Source organism: Nicotiana tabacum, chromosome 15, assembly GCF_000715075.1.
Source record: "Nicotiana tabacum cultivar K326 chromosome 15, ASM71507v2, whole genome shotgun sequence".
NCBI classification, from domain to species: Eukaryota; Viridiplantae; Streptophyta; class Magnoliopsida; order Solanales; family Solanaceae; genus Nicotiana; species Nicotiana tabacum.
In genome coordinates this window covers 87,810,882-87,820,104 of record NC_134094.1, presented here as the reverse complement: position 1 = coordinate 87,820,104, position 9,223 = coordinate 87,810,882, and the positions used below count along the sequence as shown (strand labels likewise).

Here is a 9,223-nt window from a genome sequence, read left to right as displayed (position 1 = left end):
AATCAAGGATAGATCAAATGAATGAAAATTTTCAGTTATATGGAGTGGGAAGAAACATATTTTTTTATCAGCCCAAACAAGTTAAAACCTTGCTCACTTCCTATCATGCCCGGAAGTATCACATATTTGAATTATAATGTTAGTGGATAAGTTGCGAGAAACGAGGCTGAAACGGTACGGGCATGTGAAGAGGAGATGCACAGATACCCCAGTGAGAGGTTGGTCATGGGGAGCCTGAAGAGAGGTAAGTCAAAGAAATATTGGGAAGATATGTTTAGGCAGGACATGGCGCTGCTTCTGCTTTCAGAGGACATGACCCTTGATAGAGGGTGTGGAGGTTGAGAATTATATTAGAATGTTAGTAGATAGTCAAGTGTGTCTTATGTATATATCAGTACTATAAGTATTATTCTCATATGTTCGTATTCCTAGATTTTACCACTATCTGTTGTTTCTTCGTCTTACTGCGCTATTGTTACTGCTCCCCTTTGCATCTTTTCTTGAGTCGAGGGTCGATCGGAATCAGTTTCTCTACCTTAACAAAGTAAGGGTAAGGTCTGTGTATACATTACCATTCCCAGAGACCTCACTTGTTGGATTTGACTGGGTTTGTTGTTGTTGTTGTTACGCCTGAACAAATGGCATAAACTTTAAAGCACAATTGCCCAGCTGTAAGTTCAAGTGGAATTACACTATTTCAGCAAAGAAGAGTTAAGTTGAAAGAATAACAAATTAACAGTGTCAAAATCCATCCCCATCAACAATGAATTATCCCAAACTAGACCTAACCATCTCATATGCCAAGAAACATGCAGCATTTGCAGGGACGCTACGTCCCATAGCAGGTCCAAATCCCTTGTAAAGTCCTTTGACTCCCTCTGCTGCCAAGATCTTTTTGAAAGCATCAAAAAAGCCAGAAAACTTCGGGTTTTTATAATCGTCGACCTGTATTACACTCTTGATGACATCTGTTGGATACACGGAAATCCAGAAGGAACCGCCAGCCAAGCCTCCGGCTACAATAAGAGAACCTCTTCCTAACCCCGAAGTGTCTGTGCCTCCTGCAAAGTACTGCTTTAGTGCTTCGTACATACCAAACATAGCAGCATTTCCGGGTATTTCACGTGCCATGGTAGGGAACAAGCCCTTGAAGAGACCCCCGACACCTCCTTCAGATCGAAGAACGTGTCTTGCCACATCCATTGGTCCTGCATATTTCACTGCCACAGCAGCTGAGTCTGCACTTGCCATTACACTCTGGGCTTGCAATCTGCATTCATGTAATTAAACGAGTAAATTGCCAAGTACAGAAATTGATTCCGAGTAGTTTTTATCGTTGATCAAACAGTGGTAACAGCAAGTTGTGAAGTATATGTGCATTCTTTCCATCTACAATGCACACATACACACCATTTCAATGGAAAGGTAAAACATGGCAAACATCTAAAGTTCATCTGTCATACAGTTTGGTCAAGTGAAGAGAACTTTATGAAGGGTAGATCATATACTACATTTTGGTTTTAATGCACTAGAAGCGAACCTGCATTTTATAAGTTCAGTTGGGCAAGCAAGAAAAGACACAGCAGTTCCAGCAACAGCCCCGCAAACGATTTGCTGGTTCACAGTAAGAGGGGCTCCAGGTTCAGACCTCAAGAATGCCTCGGTTTGACCTCTCACTGTGAAGAGCACAGCATTAAAGGCGGCAACAGTGGCAAGTGGGGCCCCCATGCCTTTGAACAGCCCCCTAGCACCTTCTGCAGCTACTGTTTGCCGAACAGCATCTACGGCACCTGAGTATTTAGGAAGCTGCCCTGGAAGTGGAGTAGGCTGGCTTTGAAGCTTGACCTTGATGGTATCAAAAGGGTGACCAACAATCAATTGTGCTGCTCCGCCTACAGTCCCAGCTGTTAAATCCTTGGCTACGTCACCCATTGTGGTATCTGGAGAAACAGAAACAAAAAGGTGAAAGGAAATTCAGTCTAAATGTAATGCTATTGCATTGACCGTCTTCAATAATAGTAGAAAAAGAACGATTTGGTGGGAAAGCGAGCATTGCAAGAGTGTATTATCAACGTCAAGCTTCAGCTTCTGCTAAAGAATTGGAAGAGTGGAAGAAAAACATCACCAATCTTTACAGTCAATAGCCACGAACCTACACAATAAACAACACTAGTTGTCCTTCATGTATTAAAAAGTCTAGCTTAGGTATTTGTGGAGCTATCACACTTTGGGGGTAAAGAGCACCAGAAAGAATCCAGGCAGCATCATTTCTTCTGAACAAAATCATTCATAATATTACACCTCCAGACATGAGTAACTCTGATAATCAGAAACTCATATGATATGTCAGATAACAATAAACAAATAGCTCAAAAGTTCGTATGCTAATTTGAATTCTCTAGATAATTTGACACTGGTGTCCTAACTCAGTCAGCCTCTTTAAAACCAAAGTGATCAAGCTGCTTCTGCCTAAATAATCTGCATACAATGCGACAAAGTGAAGGACTGAGACAGCAAGTTAGAACTCCAGTCTTATCCCATTACTTCTTTGCTTATTCATAGTAAGGACGGACTAAAGGCACTGGCTTTTACTCGAAAATGCATCCTTTGGAATTCTAACTGTGAATATCGGGGCTCTCAAAGCGGCTACTTTAGCAAGTAGAGATCCTGTTGCTAAACCGCTGGTAACAAGATGAGAAGCACAGACTAATGAATATAGTCTACTCTTGGGTAATTATAGTTGAGAAAGTGTTATCAGATCCTCCAAATCAATTTCCATTTAAAGGAGTAAAAAAGGGTTCCACCCAATCTGGAGTGGTGGTGCTTGCTGACACTCCAGAAACTGATTTAGAAAATGATTTTTGAAATCTGTTACAGAAAGACCCTTCGGATTAGGGAATCTTGGTCTTTCCCTTTGAGTCCTGTATCCTATGATTTCTGTTGTGCATATCAAGTCCATTAGGCAACAAAGGGAGGGGATATCAATATAGCAAACCTGTTCCCTAACATTCTAACTTCTTTTTCCTCTTCTCCTTCATTTATCACATTGCTTTCACGATAGATACAAGCAAATTTCTCCCTGCAAAATCGCCTAACCAAAAAAAAAATATGTACATGAATCTCTTCCTTCAATTCTTGACTTTTCTTCTCCTTGATAAAAATATTGAAATGTAAGGAATCGAGACATGTATGAGAAGAGGAGAAAAAAGGAAACGCAATGGTGGTGATAATACTATACTTTGGATAGCAGAAATTCTGTCAAACTAACTGAACTTGAAGACCTTGAGAGAATTAAACAATTTTTTTGATTGGTCTGACTGAATTAAATAGTTCACTTTTATTTGTTCAAATGTTCTAGCTCAAAACTGACTCTTCAAAAAGATAAGGCAAAGCATTTATCTGAGGAACAAATTAGTTTTTAGGGAGGAAAAAAGTTGATGAAGAAGGCATTCAAGAGAATTCTTGTGGTTTTGCAAATAACTTGAAATTATCTGAATAATTCTCCTCATGTTCACTCACAAACTTCACAAAAATCCAAGCTGAGAGCTTTTGAGAACATTGCCAGTCCTTCCTTACAAGTTTCAAATTATAATAGTCCCACAAGATGAATGACGCTCCACTGACAAAAAGGGTGCCGCCCCATTTTGCACACATGAAAGCTAAATCAAGCAAATACAACAGATCCAAACTACGTTTCCCAGATTAACTATCCTGATATACACAAATACCTAAGACTTCAAAACTGCTGAAAAATATCCATGGGAAAGTGATTTCATCTAAATGAACTGTATATCGTCAAACCCCGCCAGAGATTCAAAACATAAAACCACTGCTTAGAATAAGACCCAATACCACCAAAACTAAATAGCTATATCAAGAAAAAGAAAGCGTAATTACAGAATTTCAATACATACAATAACACATATCCACGGAGTGGAAAAGCTATGCTTTTTCTTTTCCTTTTTTCTTTTAACTAACCATACAATAACCTAACACCCTGCCCATTCCATCAAATACCTCAAAGCCCAAATGCAGTACCAAGCCACAAGGGATCAACTCGTACAACCACAACATATTTAAAGTAAAATCTCAGAAACATTGGCACATGGGTTTAGAGAAAGACTAAAATAACAGCAATTCCGATCCATTCCTAAAAGGTAAAGCATAAGCCTTACCTGGCTTGTTCCTCTTTACACAAAGTGAATATTCAACCAAGCCAACCAAACAGATCCCAGACTTATATTAAGATCTTGGGCACTGCAACCTGAAATCAACAGATGAGCAATGTATCAGTCAATTACTCAAACAGATGCAAACAATATGTACATCTAAATATGACATAAAGAAACAAATCCCAGAAAGGAAAATTGTAAAAAAGTAAAAGTACCAAAAGGGTATCACTGAATGTCAATTTTCAGCACACCAACTTCTAAAGCTAGAGACCTTTTGATCTTAATTAAAAGAATAAAAAAGAATAAACAATGAAAATATTAAAAGGGTATCATTCAGATGCCAATTTTCAGCACACCAATTTTTAAAGGTAGAAACTTTTTCTCCAGCTTTTGACAAAGTTATAAGCTTTATGCTAATAAAAAGATTCTTATGGTATCTAGGTGAACTGGTTCTTAGTCCACAAACAAGTCTACCTGATAAATATGATGAGTAAAAATCTTGAAGTTGGTTTAGAGCCACATGAAGGAATTCAACAAACGACAATAATGGGATGGGCTGATTTATTTATATAAAAAAAAAAAAAGATAATGGTGGCCAGTAGATCTTACACTAGTCTCAAGTGCATCCACGTAAGCAAAGTGAAAAGAGAGCAGTTTTTACACACACAGAAACTAGGAAGAAATCAAGAAATGGATAGGGGAGATGAGGACACAAATTTTGAGCCAATTTCAGCCTCTTTCTTTCTTTTTTTCTCCTCTCACCAGATGCAACAAGATCTTAGAGAGAGTAAAAGATGGAGCAGCTCCTTAATTTTTGGACGACTACTTCTATATAAAGGGAGTATAAAATTGTAGGGCCACCACTAACCCTCATTACCTATAAGAGTGTGCACCGATTTTGACAAGTTCCCTCCTTAGAAAAAGATTTTGTATCTTTCATTATATTATAGTTTAAAGCGTGTGTTATTGCTACATTATATCGTTTTATAAGTTTAAATTTAAGAAAATGAGTTTTTTAGATTTTTTATTTGTAAAAATATATTTTTTATGTGTAAAAGTAAATATCCATGTGTAAAATAAGACGTAGAGTAATAAAACTAAAAAATAAGTTTGTAAAGAGCAAAAAACCGATTGACCCTTTAATTGCTAAGTATTACTCCCTTCGTTTCATATTAAATGAGGTAATTTGATTGAGCACAGAGTTTAATAAACATGATTAGACTATTGTCAAATCACTTTAAGTGCCAATTTTACCCTTAAGGGCCCATATGCTAGCTTTTTAATGAAAATCATGATAAAATAGATATTAAATCAAATGTGACCCACATGTTCCATCTTTTCCTCTATCACGTTAACTAAGTCAAAAAAAAATTCCTTCAATTCTAGAGTCCACTAGCTACTCTAAGATCAAAGGTAGAGTGAGTAAACACCACAAAATATTTACTCTTAAATTCAGTGGGTCTGTGTCAGATAGATTTTTGAAGGAGGGATGGTAAGGGTAATATTGGTATCTCAAAAGTAAATGATTACTAAATTTAAAAATGTGTCATTTATTTTGCAACATACTAAAAAGGAAAGTATCTCATCTAATATGAAACGGAGGGAGCAATTGTGTGAAAAAGTTATGGGCGATTTAATGATTTAGACTTTATAGATACAGAGTTTGAGTTTATGATAATACATTTGATTTACCGAGTTCAAAAATTAATTATTTATATGTTCATATTTAACTTTTTAATACATGTACATGACTCGAGTTAAAGTTACCCCTACATCCACTCAAAATATTTGTACCATCTCTAATAACATAATTTGCAGTAAATTTTTAAGATAAATATTATTAAATTGGTGAGATTAATAATTAACTATTATCACGTATTAACATTCACTAATAGTAACCAAAAAAAAGGTACAACGTGTATATAACTTATTTCATTCAAAAAAGTTTGTTCATTGATGGAAAAAGTAGGAAGAGAAGGAAAAAACGAATAAATGTTTCATTTTTTGTTACAAAGCACTATGGTACAACACGTATTATTTAAAGAATTGATAAGATTTTAAAACCATATCAAACCACAATTTAATCAAGTCGTGTAATTCTATTAAATGAAAAAAAATCATATAATTCTTTATCAAATTAAGTCAAACGATGTATAATAGAATCGTAAAGATTATTTTGTACTTTCTAAAGTATTTTCTGCATGTAAATGGGTTTGGTAGAATTATTTTTTCAAAAGCCTCAATCACTTTCTTTAAGGACTATGCTGGTATACGGTCGAAATTGATTTCGGCCTTCGTACGATCGATCGAGGTCGAAACATAATGGATCGAAGAAAGATTTCGTAATATCGAGATGGGTTCCGAAGATGGTATGAACGAGCTTCAGATTTCAGGTATAAGTCAAACACCGAGTTAAGTCATTATCGAGCTCGGGTCCGAATCAAACTATGATGAGATAATTTCGAGCTTAAGGGGCAGAGGCCAACCGATACCGAACCCGAATTATCACCGGATTTCGAGTCCACATCGAGCTCTAGAAGCAATACCAACTAGTACTGATGCCGATCGAGCTCGAGCTCACAGACAAGAGCCGTTGCAAACACACTAAGGGAGAGAATCTCGGCGAAAATTAGGAAAAAGCTGATTTATCATGGGTTCTCCATTATGTATTTTTAATTATATCTAAAGTAGGATCCTCCACTATAAAGAGGATGGCTACATTTCGGCAGAAGGCAGTTCTTTGGCTTACATTGTAAATTCAAGCACCATACACTCATATATTGAAGAGTTATTCTTTTAAGATTCATAAATTGATTCATCTTGCTTAGTCCTAAAAATCATCTTCTTTCCAACCTTGTTTATTTGGTATCCGTATTTGAGATTTCTATTTATCTTTACAATTTGTATTAAGCTATACCACATATCCTTAGAACTACGTACAAATTAAACTCTATCCATTTTTCGGGTAAACAGTTTGGCTCCCACCATGGGGCTAAGGATAACCGTGGTTATTTGATACGAATCTGCAAAAACACACCGTATTGCGCTTGTTTCCGAAAGTATCTTGGATTTCCGATTAGCAACGACTAACTACCAATCAAATGGCCTTACCTATAGACAACGAAGCTGGTCTTCAAGATGATAATAACAACTTGACACCCAGTACCGAAAGAACACTTGTCAATACCGTTGGAGCTCGAATCGAAGTGCAGATAGATATCAATTCGTATGTAGCCATTGAGGCGCACCTACATTCTGAAACTGAGAATAGCATTCATGGTGGCACTCGGTCTGCAGATCGAGATACCCATAACGTCGAGGAAAACGGCGTCAGCTTGCACATGCTTTTCGAAATGTTGCAAGCTCAACAGGCAACAATCGCTCAATTGCAGAGTCAAACCCAAATACCGAGTAGACCGGAGCCAAGTCAACCCCGAGAAATCGCCCATACAATGGAACCAGATATAGTGAAATCAAATGAGCAGGAGTCGGGGACTAATCCCGAAATTGCTAAGATGTTCGAAGAACTGACCAAACGAATAGAATCGGGAGAAATGAGGATCGAAGCAAACGACAAAAAGGTGGAGACATACAACTCCAGAGTTGATCAGATCCCGGGGGCATCACCAATATTGAAGAGCTTAGATTCCAAAAGATTCATACAAAAGCCTTTTCCCCCCAAGCGCAGCTCCTAAACTGATCCCGAAGAAGTTCCGCATGTCCGAGATTCCTAAATATAACGGAACTACTGACCCCAACGAACATGTCACCTCATACACATGTGCCATCAAAGGGAACGATCTAGAGGATGATGAGATCGAATCTGTATTATTGAAGAAATTCGGTGAAACCCTGTCAAAGAGAGCAATGATATGGTATCATAATTTGACATCTAATTCTATCGATTCTTTTACTATACTTGCGGATTCCTTCGTAAAAGCACACGCCGGGGTCATAAAAGTCGAGACCAGGAAGTCGGACCTGTTTAAGGTAAGACAAAAGGATAACAAGATGCTAAGGGAATTCGTGTCTCGTTTTCAAATGGAACGAATGGATCTACCCCCGGTCACAGACGATTGGGTTGTTCAGGCTTTCACTCAAGGTTTGAACGAACAAAGTTCGACGGCTTCACAGTGATTGAAGAACAATCTGATCGAGTACCCGGCTATCACTTGGGCCGTGCACAATCGGTACCAATCAAAAATTAGGGTCGAATATGATCAGTTGGGATCTGAACCCGCTGCTCGAAGGGATATCAATCGGGAACAAGGTCCGATCAGGGATCGATACCGACCGTATAACAGAAACCACAGAATCAATGAATTGAGACGTACCCCCGCACAAAGCAACAAAAGAAGCGATCGAGGTCAAGGGTCTCGGGGGCTGATGAACAGAAGTGGGTTCGACAGGCCTACCGGATCTAAGGAAGCGCCTCGGTTATCAGAGTATAACTTCAGCATTGATGCATCCGCCATCGTGTCGCCTATCGGACGCATCAAAGACACTAAGTAGCCTCGACCCATGCAGACTGATCCTGCCCAGAGAAATCCCAATCAAATGTGCGAATATCATGGCACCCATGGTCACAGAACGGAAGATTGCAGGCAACTAAGAGAGGAGATAGCCCGGTTATTCAATAAAGGGCACCTTCGAGAATTTTTAAGCGACAGGGCGAAGAACCATTTCAAAAATAGGGATTTCGGTAAGAAAAACGAACAAGAAGAACCACAGCACGTCATTCACATGATCATCGGCGGCGTTGATACCCCTCAAGGGCCGGTGCTTAAACGCACTTGTTACACCCCATGTTTTCGTACGTAAAAGTACGCCATAAGTAAATTGATGAAAGTTCAGAGATGAGATATTACATCCCGCATTTTCGTACGTTAAAGGTTTATCATAAGTTAATCGACGTAAGTTCAGGAATGTGATTATTTTGAGATTATAAGCATTATGCTATTTGAAACAAGTGATGAGTAAATTCGTGAAGGTGAGAGGGTAAGCAAATCGAAGAAGATGAATTTCGTCGAAGTTTGACAATTTGGGATAAA

General features: G+C 38.2%; 1 protein-coding gene across 7 annotated transcripts; it reads right to left on the bottom strand.

Moving 5' to 3' along the window:
- Positions 1–648: 648 nt before the first annotated feature.
- On the bottom strand, positions 649–4,979 carry LOC107790364 (mitochondrial carnitine/acylcarnitine carrier-like protein). 7 transcript variants are annotated; one of them, XM_016612287.2, is made up of 5 exons: positions 4,782–4,976; positions 4,176–4,264; positions 2,996–3,091; positions 1,541–1,940; positions 649–1,270 (listed from the first exon to the last, which is right to left on the bottom strand). In XM_016612287.2, exons 4-5 carry the CDS (start codon positions 1,930–1,932, stop codon positions 769–771), a joined length of 894 nt encoding a protein of 297 aa, XP_016467773.1. In that variant the 5' UTR covers positions 1,933–1,940; positions 2,996–3,091; positions 4,176–4,264; positions 4,782–4,976; the 3' UTR covers positions 649–768. The 7 variants fall into 7 exon arrangements, with proteins under 7 accessions (XP_016467773.1, XP_075086551.1, XP_016467772.1 ...); XM_075230450.1 differs by lacking the exon at positions 4,782–4,976 and adding an exon at positions 4,647–4,781; XM_016612286.2 differs by lacking the exon at positions 4,782–4,976 and adding an exon at positions 4,388–4,625.
- Positions 4,980–9,223: the final 4,244 nt, after the last annotated feature.